At 41.1% G+C, this 20,345-nt stretch overlaps 1 protein-coding gene across 1 annotated transcript; it reads left to right on the plus strand.

Annotated features, from left to right (window-relative positions):
* The first annotated feature begins 575 nt into the window (after positions 1 to 575).
* Positions 576 to 2,099, plus strand: LOC138880098 (uncharacterized). Its single transcript, XM_070159757.1, has one exon. The coding sequence runs from the start codon at positions 576 to 578 to the stop codon at positions 2,097 to 2,099; it is 1,524 nt and encodes a 507-aa protein (XP_070015858.1).
* Positions 2,100 to 20,345: the final 18,246 nt, after the last annotated feature.

Below are 20,345 nucleotides of genomic sequence, written 5' to 3' on the forward strand. Positions count from 1 at the left end.
TCTGAATTTATGGTGCACACGTGCGCGTGGCCCACCTTTCTGTTAGAAGTCATACCAAATAGAACGAAGTTGGGACAAGTAACTAGGCCGGGTAGACTTTCGTGCTCCCGGTACGTTGCCCCCATTTCGGCTCAAGCTGTCTGTTTGGGTAAGCCAGGTCTAGAACAGTATACCTCAGGTTTTTCACTTAGAATAACTCAGCCTCATACCGGATCCTTAGTAGGAACGTTTGTTTGCATCATGTGCATTTGACCTTGGAGACTCAACACAGGGGTTGAGTCTGTCTAGGACAGGTGCACCCGAAATAAAAATACCATCCTGATGCATCTTACTTGCTACTTGTGCATTCATTTGCCTCGAATTTGCATGTTGACCAGCTTAATTGGAAAAGGATAGAAAAACATTCCGAAAGCCGAGAAAGAAAATGGGTTGTTTTAGAAAATTCCCAAAATAGTTTAAAATTTTGGAAAAAAGGGGAAGTGTCGTTTTTTTAAAAAAAATAAAATAAAATAAAATTATGAGTGTCTGTTTTCAAAATGAGTCTTGATTTTGTTAAAATTAATCGCAGATACAAAATGAGCACCATCCAAAACCCACCATTCGCAAACGTAGATGAGTTTCTATTTTTGCTTCAGATATGGTGGCATGAGTTAGGAGAAGATGGTCAGAAATGGGTCATTAAGTATTTGGGAACTCTCACATATATTATGAAAGTTAAACAACGCGATGATTTGATTACGGCGTTAGTGACTTTTTGGGACCATGTTCACAATGTCTTTCGCTTCTCTGATTTCGAGCTTACTCCCACATTAGAAGAGATAGCTGGATATTCCGGTTTTGATGGAGATTTGAGAAAACAAAATCTTATATTCCCAAAGGCTCCCTCAGTACATCGATTCTTTGGCCTTCTGAACATCAGTAATCAAATCAGAAAGAGCAACGTTGTCAAAGGGTGTTGTTCTTTCAACTTCCTGTATTCAAGGTTCGGAAAGCCGGACGGATTTGAAATTCATGAAAAGGGCCTTACTAACAAACAAAACAAGGACACCTGGCAGATTCACCGTCGCTTCGCTTTCATGGTGGCTTTTCTGGGAATTATGGTCTTCCCAAACAAAGAGCGGACAATTGATATTCGCATAGTGAGAGTCGTACAAGTCTTCACTACCAAGGAAAGTCACACCCTTGCCCCAATCATTCTCTCAGACATTTATCGGGCGTTGACTTTATGTAAATCAGGGGCAAAAGTCTTCGAAGGGTGCAAAATTTTGTTGCAAATGTGGTTGATCGAACATCTCCGACATCATCCCAAGTTCATGCAGTATGGTCCAAGCAATGACAATTTCATCGGGAGTTATGAAGAAAGAATAAAAGATTATAAATCTCCAGAAGGGGTGGAAGCCTGGATATCTCATTTAAGATCTTTAACGACAAGTCAAATTGAGTGGACTTTGGGATGGCTCCCGGTAAGAGAAGTGATACACATGTCAACCTTGAATAGTTATTTGCTGTTGTTGGGTTTGAGAAGCATCCATCCATATGCGCCACAGAGAGTTCTAAGACAACTTGGGAGATACCAAGTGGTGCCTGATGATGAGGATTTGAGTATGCAAGTGATCGAGCTACACCCCGAAGCCACTCTCCCCGAGGCTTTGATTCAGCAGATGTGGAATGGGTGTCGATACTTGAAAGATGATACTCAAGTTCCAGATCCTGCAAAAGGCGAGATAAATCCAGGATATGCTAGGTGGTTTGAGAAAAGATCCCGCGTGGATGATGCACCAGAACCTGATCTTAGAAGGCCCGTAAAAAGACCACATGTTCAAACTTTTGATGATAAAATCCAAGAACGATTGGCTTGGGGAGAAAAGGAAAAGGGATACAAAGCAACTATTCATGCCTTAGAAGAAAGTCTGAGGAACCTCAATTTGGAGAAAGATTTACAAGCACAAGAAGCAGAAGGTGAAAAGAAGAGTCTGATTTGTGAAAATAAAAATCTCCGCGCTCAATTTCAACAAATGAAGAAAGCCTCTGAAGCACCAGTGAGAAGTTGGAAAGATCAAAAAATCATTGCCAATCTAATGGAAAAAATGAGATTATGACTCCATCTTGTCAAAGACTGAAAAGGCGTTAGGCAAAGCTAAGGAAAAAATCATACAATTAAACGAGGAGGCCAAATCTAATAAAGAACGCCAAGTAATGAGATTCGAAGAAGACATGGCTCAATTCAAGAAAGAGAAGGACCGTTGGATACATTCAGAAGCTCAACTCTATGCACAATTGGAAGAAACGAGAAGGTACAATAGAGAACATCAGCACGCAGACATTGACAGAGAAAGAGCACAGGCAAGACTCGATCAGGCCAGACTTTGAGCTCAATTGGAGTCAGCTTTAGATCGCGAAGACCGCATAAGAGATATAGCCACCACTCGCCAACAGCAATTGCAAAACCAAGACCAAAGTCTCCAAGATTTCAGGGCACAAATCCATGATTTGGCGATTTACACCTCTCAAAGTTATGTGAACTGTCAAGGGATGGATTGTGAAAGGTTTCTAGAGCATGCACCTACTTTTGCCCGTCATCTCGCAATGGAGTTAGAAAGAATGTATCGTACACTAGGAGGTCAGTCGGGTCAAGCCCCACCGTGAGCAGATGTTCCAATGATTGAAAACAAAAGTGGGGAGTGGAGCATATTCACAGCTGTTAGGAGTTATTTCTTTTAAGTCATGTTTAATTTGGGTTTGTGTTGAGTCTTTTAAACCATTTTCTTGAAATGTTTTCCAAATGTAATGTCCTTTCCGTCTTTGTATTGTTTCAAGAATAAACAAAAGTGTTAATAATTGCCTTCCGCCAGAACTACGCACGGTCTGATTCATGCAGGGACATGATACGTAGGCAATCTCTATAAGATTCGACCACAACCAAAAGAAGGAATAAAATAAAAAGGAGGGAAATAAAGATAAGAGTGAGTGACAATAAAAGAAAGATCAAGAAAAGCTGGGATGACACAAGCAACCGAGCAAATACATGATAGAAAATGGTTAATTGCCTAGGAACATTGCATCTCAACGTGTAATTGTATATGTGTTAAACTCTCAAAACTAACAAGTTTGCTCATTTCCAGAATTCAAGCAGTTAGTTTATCTAGAGTATACTGGCACATTATCATTATCAAACCAGATCAAAAGGACCAATACCCGAAAGCATGTCTATCCCGGATGTCGACACAGGTGTTGAGATAGAGGAGTTGGACGTCAGTAAAATGAAAGAAGATATGCTTAAACTTAAGCAACAGATGGCCGAGATGTATCGGGCTTGGTCCACAGGACAATCACTCCCAACTTACCCTGCTAACCCTGCCTCCACCCCACCACTAGCTCAAACTCAAGATCATCCTACCACTGAACTATCCCCGAGTTTCCCCATTTACCAGTACTACCGAGGCACCACTTCTCATACACCACAATTTCCACCCCCTAAACCAGTTCCATACCCTCCTCCACCAGCAACTCCTGTCTTCGTAGCACCTCCCCCAGCTACACTCCACAAATCTCCTAGTGAGCCTATGTTCCAGGCCCAGGACAACCAATACTACCCCTCGGAGCCCACTTTCAAAGCTTCAGAAATCTATTCATTTACTCCCCGTTTTGACCTCCCAACAGAAACTGACAAGCCAGTCAAAAATACCGAACAGGAAGAGATGTTCAGGAAGATTAAAAGCTTAGAATAATCGTTCTGAAACATGCGGGGGTTAGGAGGGCAGGTCAGTGTGGCCTACAAGTACCTATGTTTGTTCCCAAATGTGCAATTACCAGCTGGTTTCAAGATGCCCAAGTTCGACCTATACAACGGGCACGGCGATCCAGTAGCCCACTTGAGGGGGTTTTGCAGCAAGATGAGGGGAGCTGGAGGAAGAGACGAATTATTAATGGCTTACTTCAGTCAGAGTTTGAGCGGATCAGCTTTGGAATGGTATACCCGCCAAGACCATGGGAGATGGTACACATGGGATGACCTGGCACAAGCATTTGCTTGTCACTTCCAATACAATCTGGAAATCATCCCAGATCGACTATCCTTGACAAAATTTGAGAAAAAGCACAGTGAAAGCTTTAGAGAATATGGGTTCCGGTGGAGGAAACAGGCAGCAAGGGTGGATCCCCCAATGAAGGAAAATGAGATGGTAGATTACTTCCTACAAGCCTTGGAACCTACTTACTATGGCCATTTGGTTTCAACGATAGGAAAATCATTCAACGAAGTAGTGAAGATGGGAGGTATGGTGGAAGAAGGCCTCAAGTCGAATAAAATCATGAGCTATTCGGCTATCAAAGCAACTACTCAACCTATTCAAGGCGGCGTAGGAGGGATTGGAAAGAAGAAAAGAGAGGAAGCGGCAATGGTTGATTCAGGAACTTGGTCCGGATCTAGAGGTTCACCCCATTACTACAATCAACCTCGATCCCACCAACCAACTTATCACCACAATTCACCCCAACACTACTATTACCCATCGAAACCTCATTTTTCCGTCCACCATGCGCAAGCATACAATCAACCACCTGCCCACGCTCATTGGCGTGCTCCTGTCTTACCAAGTACCTACCCATATCCACGAACCTATCAAAATATTCCCGGACCAGGTTTCAGGCCTAATCAAGCACTCAAGAGTGAAAGGTTGCAGAAGAAGAAAACCTTTACTCCATTGGGAGAGTCCTACACTAGTCTGTTCCACAGGCTAAAATAGCTAGATATGCTAAGGCCGATACAATCCAAGTTGCCAAATCCTCCTCCAAAGAATCTAGACTACACTGTTAGCTGTGAGTATTGTTCTGGTACCCCAGGTCATGATACAGAAAAGTGCTGGCACTTAAAAAATTTAATACAGGAGCTGATTGATACTAATAAAATTGAAGTTCAAACTCCCAAAGCTCCCAATATCAACAGAAATCCGATGCTAGCCCATCAAGAGGCCAATATGATAGAAATAGTGCAGGCTGATGGAGAAACCAAGAAGCCGTCACAAACCGTCATGATGATTCAGTCAAATGAAGCCAAGACAGATGAACAATTAGCAGATGAGAAGTCGGTACCCAAGCAGAACAAAAACAGTGTTGAGCCATCTGTGGCAGTTAAGAAGGGATCTTCGAGCAAAGTTGCCACGAAGCAAGAAGGGGTAAAGGTGATTGTACCAGGGGTGGCCAGCAAACCCATCATAGTCGTGGAAGGAGCCCGCGTAGATCGGGTTATTATCAAGCCAGTAACCCAGTTACCAGTGATCAACAACAGGGCTATTCCATGGAACTACAAACGGGTAACGGTAATGTACAAAGGAAAAGAAGTCAAGGAAGAAATATGTGAAGTACAGGATTTGACTCGCTCGCGAAGATGTTTTACTCCCGAAGAGTTAAGAAAATCTAAAAATAATCCAACACCAATGAAGAAAGCCGTGACTGAAGAAGAAGCGAAATAATTCTTGAGAAAGATGAAGCTGCATGACTATTCTATCGTGGAACAATTAAAAAAGATGCCCGCTCAAATTTCACTATTGTCATTACTGATCCATTCGGACGAGCATCGTCAAGCTTTAATGAAGATCTTGAATGAGGCACACGTTCCCGATAAAATCTCCGTGAATCACTTGGAAAAAATAGCCAACAAATCTTTGAGGCAAACAGAGTCACATTTTCTGACGATGAATTACCCGTGGAAGGTACTGAGCACAACAGAGCTCTTTACCTCACATTGAAATGTGAAAACTCCGTAGTGACCCGGGTATTGGTTGACAACGGGTCAAGCGCAAACATCTGCCCTCTCTCCACTCTGAGCAAGTTGAAAATAAAAGAGGAGAGGATCCACAAGAATAGTATTTGCGTACGGGGATTTGACGGTGGAAGTAGAGATTCAGTTGGCGACATAGAGTTGGAGCTAACAATAGGGCCAGTTGAATTCACAATGGAGTTTCAGGTGTTGGATATGGCTATTTCCTATAATTTACTGTTGGGTCGACCATGGATCCATGTTGCTAAAGCAGTCTCATCAACACTACACCAGGTGGTCAAGTTTGAATGGGATAGACAAGAAATAGTTGTGCATGGGGAAGGCAGCTTAGATGCTCACAACAATGCCATTGTACCGATCGTGGGAATAAAAAATGACCAAGGACCATGGGTTTACCAGGTTTCTGACACAATGTTGGTAGAGAAAATTCCGGAGGGGAAATACATTCCAAATCCAAAGATAACCGCTGCATCAGTCATGGTAGCCTATGAGATGTTGAAGAATGGTTTTGTACTCGGTAAAGGTTTGGGCTCATCTTTGCAAGGCATCATACAACCAGTATCTCTTCCCGAGAACTTGGGAACATTTGGTTTGGGATTCATACCCACTGTCACAGATGTGAGAAAGGCCAGAAAGCTAAAACAGAAGGCATGGATCCTTCCAAAGCCAGTCCCACATCTGTCAAAGTCTATTGTCAAGTCCGGTACCAGAAATCACCCGATAACAACAATTCCTAAATCTATGATTAATCCTGAGGAAGAACTAATTGAAAGATTTGAAAAGTTGTTTGACGATGTAAACATGGTGGAAAGTGGTGAAGGTTCTAGCAACGCAGAGGTTCAATTCGTTGGGCCAGAGACAAAGCTTATAATTGGAAAGCCACTCCTCTCCCCATGCGAAAGGAGTCTTGGTAGTTTATTTTGATTTTCCTTTAGTTTGTTTGGGTTATTCCAGGGTTATAACCCCAAATTTTATCTTGCAGTCTGTTTGAAGTGTGCAAACCTTGTTATCTTTCATCATTCAATGAAATACAGTTTCCCTTTCATTATCATTCCTGATAGTTTTTCTTTTTGTTTTTCTTCTCTTTTCTGTACAGTCCTTTTTACGCTGGCTCTAATGATATGGCATGCATAAGGAATCCTCAGCCCAGTCTTAAAAATCAATATAATTCCGAAATAATAATTCAAGAAGTAGATTGTGATTACGAATCAGAATATGATGAGGATGAGGCCTTCGAAGAGATTAGTAAAGAGTTAATTTACTTTGAAGAAAAGCCCAAACCCAACCTGAGCGATACAGAAGCCGTCAATTTAGGAGACACAAATAATATCCGAGAAACTAAAATAAGTGTCCACCTCGAACCAAAGATCCAGGAAGAGTTAATTAAAACACTCATCGAATTCAAAGATGTTTTTGTATGGTCGTATGACGACACGCCGGGTCTGAGCACTGATTTAGTGGTCCACAAATTGCCCACAGATCCAATGGTTCCTCCCGTCAAGCAAAAGCTGAGAAAATTCAAAACTGACATGAGTGTGAAAATTAAAGAAGAAATCACCAAATAGTTGGATGCAAAGGTCATTCGGGTCACTCAATACCCTGTTTGGTTGGCTAATGTCGTTCTAGTGCCAAAGAAAGACGGCAAGATCAGAGTATGCGTCGATTATCGCAATCTCAACAAAGCAAGTCCAAAGGATAACTTCTCGTTACCCAATATCCATATCTTGATCGACAATTGTGCCAAGCATGAGATAGGATCTTTTGTGTATTGTTATGCCGGGTATCATCAAATTCTAATGGATGAAGAAGATGCAGAAAAGACGGCATTCATCACACCATAGGGAACTTATTGCTACCGGGTAATGCCATTTGGTTTGAAGAACGCCGGGGCAACTTACATGAGAGCGATGACTGCAGTGTTTCATGATATGATACATAAGGAGATTGAGGTATATGTGGACGATGTGATCATAAAATCAAAGCATCAGGCCGACCATGTTAGGGATTTGAGGAAACTCTTCCTGAGACTTCGCAGGTACAATCTCAAGCTTAACCCTACCAAGTGCGCATTTGGTGTTCCATCCGGAAAGTTGTTGGGATTTATAGTCAGCCGACGAGGCATCGAGTTGGACCCATCAAAGATCAAGGCCATCCAAGAATTGCCACCTCCGAGGAACAAGACTGAAGTAATGAGTCTGTTAGAGAGGTTGAACTATATCAGTAGGTTCATTGCTCAGCTCACGACAACTTGTGAGCCTATTTTTAAATTGCTGAAGAAGGATGTTGCGGTCAAATGGACTAATGAGTGTCAAGAAGCGTTTGATAAGATAAAAGGATACTTGTCAAACCCACCCGTGTTGGTCCCACCAGAACCAGGAAGACCTTTGATTCTTTACTTAACAATTTTGGAAAATTCATTTGGTTGTGTACTGGGGCAACATGACATCACCGGCAAAAGGAACAGGCCATCTATTATCTTAGCAAGAAGTTCACAGCTTATGAGGTTAAATACACTCATCTGGAAAGGACATGTTGCGCCCTAACTTGGGTAGCTCAGAAATTGAAACACTATTTGTCATCCTACACTACTTACCTCATTTCGCGTCTGGATCCGTTGAAATATATTTTTCAAAAGCCTATGCCAACAGGGAGACTTGCAAAGTGGCAGATATTGCTCACAGAATTTGACATCATCTATGTGACTCGGACTGCAATGAAAGCCCAAGCATTGGCCGATTATTTAGCTGAAAACCCGGTCGACGAAGATTACGAGCCATTGAGAACTTATTTTCCCGATGAAGAAGTGATGCATATCGGTGAGATGGAGCAAATTGAAAAACCTGGCTGGAAACTTTTCTTTGATGGGGTTGCTAACATGAAAGGAGTCGGGATAGGAGCTGTGATTATTTCTGAAACCGGGCATCACTATGCTGTTACGGCTCAACTTCGATTTTATTGCACCAATAATATGGCTGAGTATGAAGCTTGTATTTTGGGGTTAAGGCTAGCTGCAGACATGGATATCCAGGAAATCTTGGTCTTGGGAGACTCGGATCTTCTGGTACATCAAATTCAAGGAGAATGGGAAACACGAGACTTGAAGCTCATACCATACTGACAATGTTTACATGATCTTTGTCAACGGTTTCGATCAGTGGAGTTCAGGCATATTCCAAGGATCCATAATGAGGTTGCCGATGCATTGGCTACCCTGGCATCAATGTTGCACCATCTGGACAAAGCTTATGTGGATACACTGCATATTCAAGTCCACGATCAGCACGCTTACTGCAACATGATTGAAGAAGAATTTGATGGTGAACCATGGTTCCACGACATCAAGGAGTATATCAGAATGGGGATATATCCAGCACAAGCCACAGGGGATCAAAAGAGAACCATTAGACGGTTGGCAAATGGATTCTTCTTAAGTGGAGGAGTTTTGTATAAAAGAACACCAGACCTTGGATTATTAAGATGCATAGATGCTAGACAAGCTACGACTGTCATGTCTGAAGTACATTCGGGAGTTTGCGGACCCCACATGAGTGGATATGTGTTGCAAAGAAAATTCTCCGGGCTGGTTACTATTGGCTTACCATGGAGCGAGATTGTATCAGTTTTGTGCACAAATGTCATCAATGCCAGATACACGGAGATTTGATTCATTCTCCACCATCCGAATTGCACACAATGCCGGCACCATGTCCCTTCGTCGCTTGGGGCATGGATATTATTGGACCAATTGAGCCGGCAGCATCCAATGGGCACAGGTTCATTCTGGTAGCCATTGATTATTTCACCAAATGGGTTGAGGCCAAAACATTCAAATCGGTGACCAAGAAAGCTGTGGTCGATTTTGTTCACTCAAATGTCATCTGTCGATTCGGAATCCCAAAGGTGATCAGCACAGATAATGGTGCTAATCTTAATAGTAACTTAATGAGAGAGGTATGTCAACAGTTTAAGATTATACATCACAATTCTACCCCATATCGGCGCAAGGCGAATGGAGCAGTCGAGGCAGCCAACAAAAACATAAAGAAGATACTTCAAAAAATGGTAGAAGGTTCAAGACAATGGCACGAAAAATTACCATTTGCGTTGTTGGGATATCGCACTACCGTTCGCGCTTCGGTAGGAGCAACTCCTTACTTGTTGGTATATGGCACCGAAGCGGTAATTCCTGCAGAAATCGAAATCCCTTCCCTTCGGATCGTCGCCGAAGCTAAGATTGATGATGATGAATGGGTTAAAACCCATTTAGAGCAGTTGAACTTGATTGATGAAAAACGATTGGCGGCAGTATGTCATGGCCAATTATATCAAAGAAGAATAGCAAGAGCATACAATAAAAATGTGCGTCCCCGAAAGTTTGAAGTGGGTCAGCAAGTGCTGAAACGTATTCTTCCACATCAGGTTGAGGCAAAGGGCAAGTTTGCCCCGAATTGGCAAGGACCGTTCATTGTGACCAGAATATTGTCCAATGGTGCATTATGTTTAACAGATATTGAAGGAAAATGCATAGACATGGCTATCAATTCTGATGCAGTAAAGAGATATTACGCATGATTTTTCTCTGGTATAATTATTGAATGTTTGTATTTGGCATTATTTCGAAGATTGGAATGACGAAGGCAATTTATTCTGCTATCTAAACACTGTACCCTTTGTTCCCCCTTTTGAGCCACATTTGTTTTTTCGTACTCCTCTTTTGGAATCAATAACAAAGAAAAAAAAAGGAGAAAAGGAAAAAATATATAAACAAGGAAATATTGTGTGAACTTCGTTTGACCTGATTCCTCAAAGAGGATACGTAGGCGCCTCACGGCTCGGTCATAGGGGGCATAATGTGCATAATAATGTGCATAATAATGTGCATAGTACAACATGGTAAAGTAAAATATCAAAAGATCCCCAAGCAACAAATTGGGGGCAGAGGTTGTATTTGTAATGAAAAATGTGATTCCAAGAGTTGTAATTTTAAACCCATATCAAATTGTTTTTAAAACTTTGATACCTTTTCTTTCCAACCACATCCAAAATGACCTTTCGATCAATCTTAGAGAAATGCCAAGTTGAGCAAATGGAAGAGATTCATATCAGAATAACACTCTGATCCAAACAGGGAAAAGCGATGAAAATGAGAGAGTCTTATAGGTGAAAACCCTCACGGGCACCATGAGATGACGAAAGCTGAGAGAAAGTAAAATGAGAGAGTCTTATCGGTGAAAACCTTCGCAGGCACCATAAGGCGATAAGGAATTAAGGAATAAACAAATGAGAGAGGTTTGTCGGTGAAAATCCTTCAGGACACTGCAAGTCGAACAAGGTTCGTAAGTTGGCAAAAAGTAAAATCGGGTTGTGGAAATTTTGGAGAACAAAGTAAAACAACGGGAAAGGAGGTTGGTTAAATAGACTGGACTGATTAATCCAAAATGCATACCCTGATCATTGGTGCCAGTGACTCCAATCAGATAAGTTCCTTATTTCTATCTCCAACAGTCATCCAAACTTGGATTTTCTTTTTTTATTCTTAATTTTCAAAGTCGTCGTGTTTCATCACTGATAATCTTACTCATCTAAAGCCCTTTTGAGGTGAGTTTTGTTCCAACAAATAAGAAGGAATGTCAAGGTATACTACCAAGATTCAAAATAGCACAATGCAAAGTACGGCCATGATATGCGGGAGGTAATATGATGAAATAAGATATGGGTGAAAGCAAAAGTTAAATCGGTGAAATAGTTCAATGATGTCCTGAAAGACATATGGTTACGATTGGAAGGGTCAGAAGTGAAAACAACAGCTGGGGACCCTGCGGTTAAGGATCAATTATGAGGACAAGACAGTCCTTTCGACCGCTTCAAGGCAGTAAAGCAGGGCAAAGAGAAAACGACCCCGCCAAGAATGCCACAACTAACCACCACGCCTTAAACTGACAAGATTTTCTTTGATCTGAAACAAGGGCAAAGACAACATTTGTTTCAGGAAGCACCCGGTGAGGGAAGCAAGTACCATGCAGGTTTGGTTGTATAAATTTTCAGGACCCTCCTGGAAAATGGGACATAGGTTAAACCTTAAAACAATCATAAGTAAATAAATATATGACAAATAAGCACCAAAGGGAATGTAGGTTGGCATAAAAGTTTGCGAAAAGTTTTCAGAGTCCTCCTGGATAATGGGACATAGTTTAAAATTGGTTTAGATAACAAGATCTAGCAAAAGTCATGCTTTTAAAAGACATAGCTTGTATTTAAAATTGTTGTTAGTTAAAAGTTGTCAGGACCTCCTGGATAATGGGACGCAACTTTCAAATTTTAGTAATAGTTGGTAACATGATTTAATAAGTTGTCCCCAACTACCAAACTGGGGCAGAAAGTTTTCTTTGCTTTTGTCTATTTTGTTGCAATCAGGCGTCCACCTGGAGAACAAGGAAGAAAAGTTGAAATATCAGCAATCAGGCGTCCACCTGGAGAACAAGGAAGAACAGTTGAAGTATCAGCAATCAGGCGTCCACCTGGAGAACAAGGAAGAACAGTTGAAATGTCAGCAATCATGCGTCCACCTGGAGAACAAGGAAGAACAGTTGAAGTATCAGCAATCAGGCGTCCACCTGGAGAACAAGGAAGAACAGTTGAAATATCAGCAATCAGGCGTCCACCTGGAGAACAAGGAAGAACAGTTGAAATATCAGCAATCAGGCGTCCACCTGGAGAACAAGGAAGAACAGTTGAAATATCAGCAATCAGGCGTCCACCTGGAGAACAAGGAAGGACAGTTGAAGTAATCGAGGTCAGGAGCCCCCCTGAAGAACAGAATAGCGATTTATTTTCGACATTGCTAGTTGAAGTTAGGAGCCTGCCCATATAGTAAGAGAAATACGCTTAGAGACAATAAGGCAGAGGAATCCAACCGGAATCCCCAGCGGGAAACAACAAGAATCCCAAACAGAGGAAGGAAGTACAAGACTCGATGAAAAACAATGCGAAAAGGAAATAAGCAGTTCGAGATCGGTAGTCTAAGGAGAATACAAGACAAATCGGAAGCAAAAGATACCAAAGGAGTCACCAAGACATTAAAGCAACAAGAGACACAAGAGCATGATCTAGATAAGATTTTGTAATTCATATACCATGGTCTAGTCTAGCCTTTTGTTTTTCTTTAAGCAGGGTGAAATAAAGAGGTCAACAAGCAGTAAAAGCAACATGCAACAGCAGTAACATTGCAGTCCCATGGTAGTCCCAGCTACCAAAACTTCCCGAACTACATTAACCTGATTCCTTTTTAGCCAGGGATATGTAGGAAACCTTTGAAGCAAAGGTTCGGTTAAATCTTTCCAAAAATGCTTCGCACGGAATAGTCAAACGGGCAAAAATCGCTCATATCCGCTCACTTTATCTTTGTACGAAAACTCTTCATGTTTTCGGACAAAGAGGGGCAGCTGTGAGCACGTGATTTTTGCCTCACAAGAACTACTCCAAAAGAAATCATAAATAATTTTTCTTTGTATACGATTTTGAATTTTCGTGGCATTTTATCTGTGCATGTCTATTTTTATTCTAATTAAAGAAAAATACAGAAAAATAGTAATATAGGTACATGTGCGTTTAGGGATTAATGTTGCATTTTATAACTAATTAATCATTGGTTTATATAAAAAATAAAATAAAAATATATTTTAGGAATCAATTAAACCATAATTTGGTTTTAAGAGAGGGAAAATCACAAAAATATGCATTTTTATTCTATTTGTTGTCATCGTGTGATTTTATTTAAATGTTTTAATTTGTGTGTTAATTGTCGTTAAGTGTTAATTAATATCCGTGTAGTTTAATTTTGGTTGTTATTTAATTAGGAATTTTTCTCTAAAGAAAGGAGTGCAAAAAATTGAAGAAAATATCGGATTTGGGCTTCACAATTAAACCAAAAGAGGAGGCCCAATGTGTGTAATAACCCAGTCCAGGACCAGGTCTCTCAGCCGTCTCTCAAACGACGTCGTTTGGATGCTTTCAATCTGTACCATTGATCAGTCAGATCTAACGGTCCAGTTCAGTTCTTTCATTAATCTAAACGACGCCGTATGATTACAATCAATCAGGGTCGTCTTTTCCCTTTAATCCAACGATCCCGATCAATCCTCTATACCCGACCCACTTCATCCCAGAGACCGACCCAGTCTCATTTAATCAAACGGCACCGTTTCCCCCTTAACGAAAGATCCTGGCCATCGATCCCACCTCATCCAATGGCCAGGATCAATTACCTCACCCCGTATATAAGTCCTAAACCATACCCCACACCCCCCAAAGCCATACCCCCTTCACCTCTTCGTCTTTGAACCTTCAAAGATCAGACATGTCCGCCGCCTTCAACCACCGTCTTCCGCCCACCGAAAATTGACTCACGGCGATTCCGGTGGTCCAAATGACCCCAGCTTAACACCCTCGACTCCTCTTAACCTCCCCATTCCAAATCCATAACCCATATCTCTCGAATCAGGCCCCAACGTCTCGAATCTTCGATTGAAGGTTGGCCTGAAAACTCAACCCTTTCCGATGGCTACCAAATTAACACCATAGCTCCTCCTGACCATCCTCATCATGAATCTGGTAGTAGCTTAGAACGAATCTTCCTGGAACTGCTCGAATCTTCATTTGAAGATTCGAGCAAAACCTAAAACTACCCCAACATACCCCAAAATCATACCAGTCATTCTCTTGACCTCACTCGTACCAAACCGAACTTGGTTTGGTTCGAATCTGCTTAGAAATGATCGAGCCCCAAATCAGACCCTCAAGAACCCTAATCATGGAATCTGCCCAAAATTAAATAAAAGGTTGCGGTCTAATCGACCTTAATCGAAGTGTTTTCAGTTGAGAACACTTCGACTAAGGTCTTTTCGATTTCAAATTGCCCGAATCAGAGTTTCAAAGACTGGGTCCGTATGGTCCGGGTATTATGAGGTTGTCATGACCCAAATCCCGGTCGTGATGGTTCCCAGCACACTACTAGGCAAGCCCGACTATTATTCAAAACTTAACCCAATTTATCAAAAATAGCGGAAAGAAATATCAATTAAGCAAGATTAAAGTACTGAAGATTTTAACAAAATACACAATATAATCTCACTAGGACCCGGTGTCACGAATCTGAGCCTCTAGAATACAGAATATCATCCTAATACACGGTATATCCAAAGTCCGATAATGCGGAAATAAAGAGATAGGATAGGAGGGAGAAGATCAATGGCTGCGAACGCCGTGCAGCTACCTCGATACTCCCAGAGGCTGGATCTGCTGATCAACTGGATCTACTGAGCCTGAGACTGCCCTGGATCTGCACACAAGGTGCAGGGAGTAAAGTGAGTACTCCGACCCAGTGAGTAATAAAAGTAACTACAGTCCGAAGATAAGAAAATCCAGTAAATACACAAAGTAAGCTACAATCCGAATATACAGCAACATATGGAACTGAGCAGCTAAACACCAGTATAAATACAAATACATGAATGCAATGCAATGCATATGATGGTACATTCCAGTACCCACTGCGGCGTGCAGCCCGAGCCATCCATATTTATTTATCGTCGACGGCGCTCACTGGGGGTGTGTACAGACTCCGGAGGGGCTCCTACAGCCCAAGCGCAATATCTTGGTCAGTCATTGTTACCTGACCGGTCAGCCATTGTTACCTGACCAATTTATATCATACAGTGCCATTGTTACCACTGTTCAAGTATATCATCCAGTGTCATTGTTACCACTATTCCAAGTATATCACACAGTGTCATTGTTACCACTGTTTCAAGTCACTTTATAATCAGTTCAGAAAATAATATAATAAGCCCCTTGGGCATTTACAAAACAAAAGTTCCCAGCCCGGAATACATTTAAAAATATCATTTAAGTTTTCAACACTTAGAATTATGGCTGAGTTTGCCAAACAGCATTTAAAACCTTGGATTGAAATTAAATGATATGCAAATCATGCTAAGCAGTAATATCAATCCTCGAAGGATTTTACAAATCGGCACAAGGCCCCAAATATGGCATCAAGCCCAGTAATATCAATGAAGTATGTGTATCAATCACCAGTATAGTATAAACATCACACGGGGTGGACCAAGTCACAATCCCCAGTAGTATCTGACCCCGCACTCGCCATGGAGTGCGTGTCACGCCTCAATATAGTGTTACGATGTGAATGTCTGGGGTTTCAAACCCTCAGAATAGCATTTACATCTATTACTCACCTTTAACCGGCCGTACACTAGTCCGCAATGTCCTTTCCTCTTGAATCGACCTCTTCGCGCGTCAAATCTAGTCAAAACCACAACGAATACGTTATAATAGGCTAAGGGAATATAACTCAATCGAAAAGACTCGAAAAATGTCGAAAATCCCGAAATTAGCAAACCCGAGCCCCGGGCCCACGTCTTGAAATTCAGAAATTTTTACATCAATACGACCCTTATCTCTCCACGAGTCTATACATACCAAATTCACAAAAATCGGAGTTCATTTGACCCCTCAAATCACCATTTAATTCTCTTAATTTTCAAGCCCTAAACCACCATTTGTGTCCATAAATTACTTGAGTTTCCAGCTCTAATCCATGTATTTAACTTGGAAATAAGTAGAAACAACTCACCTTTGATGCTTGATGAAATCCCCCATGAAATTCTCTCCAAAATAATCCAAGCCAAATGAAAGAAATGAAAGAAATAAGCTAAATCCGTGTTTAAAAGAATCTGCCCGTGCTTCGTCGAGTTGTACCTTGCACTTGTGCTATACAAGTTGTACATCCTATTAAAATTGTTCCTTGTCGGACACCTTCTGTTTAAACACCCATAACGTCTTGTATAAATATCCAAATGACAAACAGTTTGAAGATTTAGAAACTAGACTCAAAGATCTTTAATTTGATAGGTTGTATACCGTATAACTCTTTATATATCCCGAGATATGAGCTTCTAAATCGGCTCCATGAAATCAGAAAATTTCTGGAGAAACTGCTCCACCAGTCATCTTCAATCAATCATAACTTTCTCTACAAATGTCCAAATGACGATTTCTTTAGCTTTCTGGAAATTAGATACGAAGGTCTACAACTTTCGTTTTTAAATTATCTCACAATTCCTTGTAGATCAAAATATATTGGTCTCCGAAGTACGCTCCACGACTGCACATTGCTGTCCAAAGACAGCTTAGCAGCAGAAATTGCAGCAGCTTTTATTTTCACTAAAAAGGCTCTAACTCCATCATACGAACTCGGAATTAGACGATTCTTGTTCCTATGAGTCACAAATAATAATACAAACATAACCCTTCAATTGAAACTCAATTCGGAGCTCGTTTGCCTAGTTCAATACCCATTTCGCTCGTTAAACAATTAACTCACATTTCACATCAAAAACCCAATCGCGACTTGATGAAATTAAACCAAAATTTCCAGATCAGTCCTATAATTCATGATTTAAATTTTGGAAGTCTCGAAATCAAACTTGGATCTCTAAAACTAAAAATGGACCCTTGGATCATTACATGCTTATGCTCAAAACGGCAAAAATCTTCCAAAAACTCTTCCAAATCTTATCCGAGCCTCATGGGACCCCGACCAAAAATTCCAACATAATTCATAACATTATTAAAACCTGCTCAAATCATCAAAACACCTCAAACAACATCAAATTACCCAAAACTCATCGAATTCAAGCCTAAGTTTCCAAAAACTTCCGAAAATACACTTTCGATCAAAAACCCGACCAAACGATGTCCGAATGACCTGAAATTTTGCACACATATCACAAATGACATAACAAAGCTACAACAATTCTCGGAATTCCATTCCGACTCCCAGATCAAAATCTCACCTATCAACCGGAATTCGCCAAAATACTAACTTCGCCAATTCAAGCCTAATTCTACATCGGACCTCCAAAATTACTTCTGATCACACTTCTAAGTCACAAATCATCCCCCGAAGCTAACCGAATCATCAGAATTCAAATCCAAGCCCTATAACACATAAGTCAACGTTCGGTTTACTTTTCCAACTTAAACCTCCTTTAAAGAGACTAAGTGTCTCAAACCTTACCAAAATCATTCCGGAATGACTTCAAATTTTGCACACAAGTCATATTCGACATTATGGACTTGCCTCATCTTTCAGAACCGCATTCCGACCCCGATATCAAAATTTCCACTTCCGGTCGAATTTTCTCAAAAACCTTCAAATTTCTATATTTAGCCAAATGACTTCAAAATGACCTCCGGACATCCGAATTCACTTCCGATCGCGCTCCCAACTCCAGAATCACCATACGGATCTATTCCCAGACTCGAAATCCCAAGCGAACATCTATAACACTAAAATGCCTTCCAACCCAAATTTATGAAATTCTTCTAAAGTACTAACTTTCACAATATACGCTGAAATGCTCACGGGTTACCCAAAACCAAATCCAGACATACGCCCAAGTCCGAAATCATCATACGAACATGCTGGAACTTTCAGATCCCAATTCTGAGGTCGTTTACTCAAAATTCTAATCCTAGTTTATTTCTTCAATTTTAAGCTTTCAAAATGAGAATTTCCATTTAGATTTGACTCCAAACTTCCTGAAGTTTAATGCTGACCATACACACAAGTCAATATACTTGAGATGAAGCCGCTCATGGCCTCAAACTACTGAATGACACGCCGGAGCTCACAACGACCGGTCGGGTCGTCACAATCTCCCCCACTTAAACATACATTCGTCCTCGAACGTGCTGAGAACTACACTGAAGTAGTCCAAAATCACTTGTTTAACACGTCATGCACCTTCCCATGCTACCACTACTCCGTTGAGCACATTAGCTCGATAATTCTGTAGATATACTTATTTATTCAAGCAAATAAGCCATTAGGCCTAATTCCAACATCCTGAATTTCCCTGCCAAGCCTGTTTCCATCATACGACCACCATATCAATCTCCACACGATGTACCCAAACATGACTGCATAACTTTGTTGAATTCACACTTTACATCACTTACTCATAGAACCACAATAACATTCTTTAAATATAATGGTCGAAATTCCACGAATCTGATGCTCCCATTGCATCTCATGATCTACACAGGTCTTGCTCTAGTTTTTTTTTATATATATTTTTTTTCAACACCGATACGACTGAAGAGATGTGCCGAAATTCACAACCAACTGCTGAATCAACAATTCATTGGATCTACACTCCTGACAAGTTCCATTACCTTGTCCCAAACCAAAGAATGATCTTTGCTCTATAATATACTTCATATAATCAGTTTGCACTGACCCCAAATCTAGTAACCTCGTCTCACCCAGTACGAACTTCTCAGGCAATAAGCCACCTTAGACATAATCAAAAATCCCACAAGGCGCCACAATGTGCCAGTATGCTATCAATTCGAACGCGATACAAAAGGAAGGCGAACTCTATAAGGAACTACTCAACTCGCACACTAACATAGACTTCCTCAGAAAACAGGGAAACAGAACACAAAAGAAAATATGGGCACTGAACTGAACATCACACTGTTGCGGCGTGCAACCCGATCCAAACAATATACCCATGGCGGTGTGCCACCCGATCCACATATAGAACTCACATAAGGAGATATACGTCGAGCTGAATAGCTCATCACATCAAAATACCGAACATCGGTCATAAACACACTAAGGTGCATAATATCATTCCCAAGGAAATATATAGCGCTATAGGCTACAAACTCAAGCACAACTGAGGTGCGATACATGATCTAAGTCTCATCCTGCTCATATAACATCACCGCTGAGCGGAACCTCAACACATAAGGAATTTACCAAGCCGTCTCACAACTCATACGGTGCAATATATCTTTACATGAATTAACTGACCACGAAATAAGACTGCGACTATCCTTCCATAAAGAGCGCATTGCTGAAATAAACACAACTGGCCTGACGTAAGGCTCACTTCCACATTTAAATCTATCCACCGACCTCAAGTCGATCCTGATCGTGCCAAGCTAGGCCAATAATCTTTCACAGGTCCATAACCCAATAAACAGAGTGCCCTCCAGGCATAAATTCTCAAATGGATGATATTACCAAAATCCTCATACTTGGTTTAAATTTCTAATTAATCAAGTGACTACATGTCACACTTATACAATATTCCTGTGGGACAAGCTCCCACCATCTTCCGAAATAATTAACGGGTCTGCACATCCAAACCACCGGCTGCACTAACGCTGAAAAGTGATCAAGAATCCCTAACCAGGATGCAAAGCCTTTCTCACAGAACACCGACCTCAGGTGATACTGACGTCAATACCCATCTTACTCAAAACACTGAAACTCATATACTGCTCATCCGAGATCGTGACATCACAGTCATTGACCAAACTGCAACCTTGGTCCTTACTTCAAATTCCATACCACTCACTGCACCTCACGTGCCAATATACGATAGACGCGATTTCCATCACAACTCTGGAACCGCCGATAGGCTAATACTTCATCACATAAGACTTTCCATTTAACTCACTTCAGGAGAAC

The sequence above is a fragment of the Nicotiana sylvestris genome, chromosome 10 (genome assembly GCF_000393655.2).
Source record: "Nicotiana sylvestris chromosome 10, ASM39365v2, whole genome shotgun sequence".
Classification (NCBI taxonomy): Eukaryota; Viridiplantae; Streptophyta; class Magnoliopsida; order Solanales; family Solanaceae; genus Nicotiana; species Nicotiana sylvestris.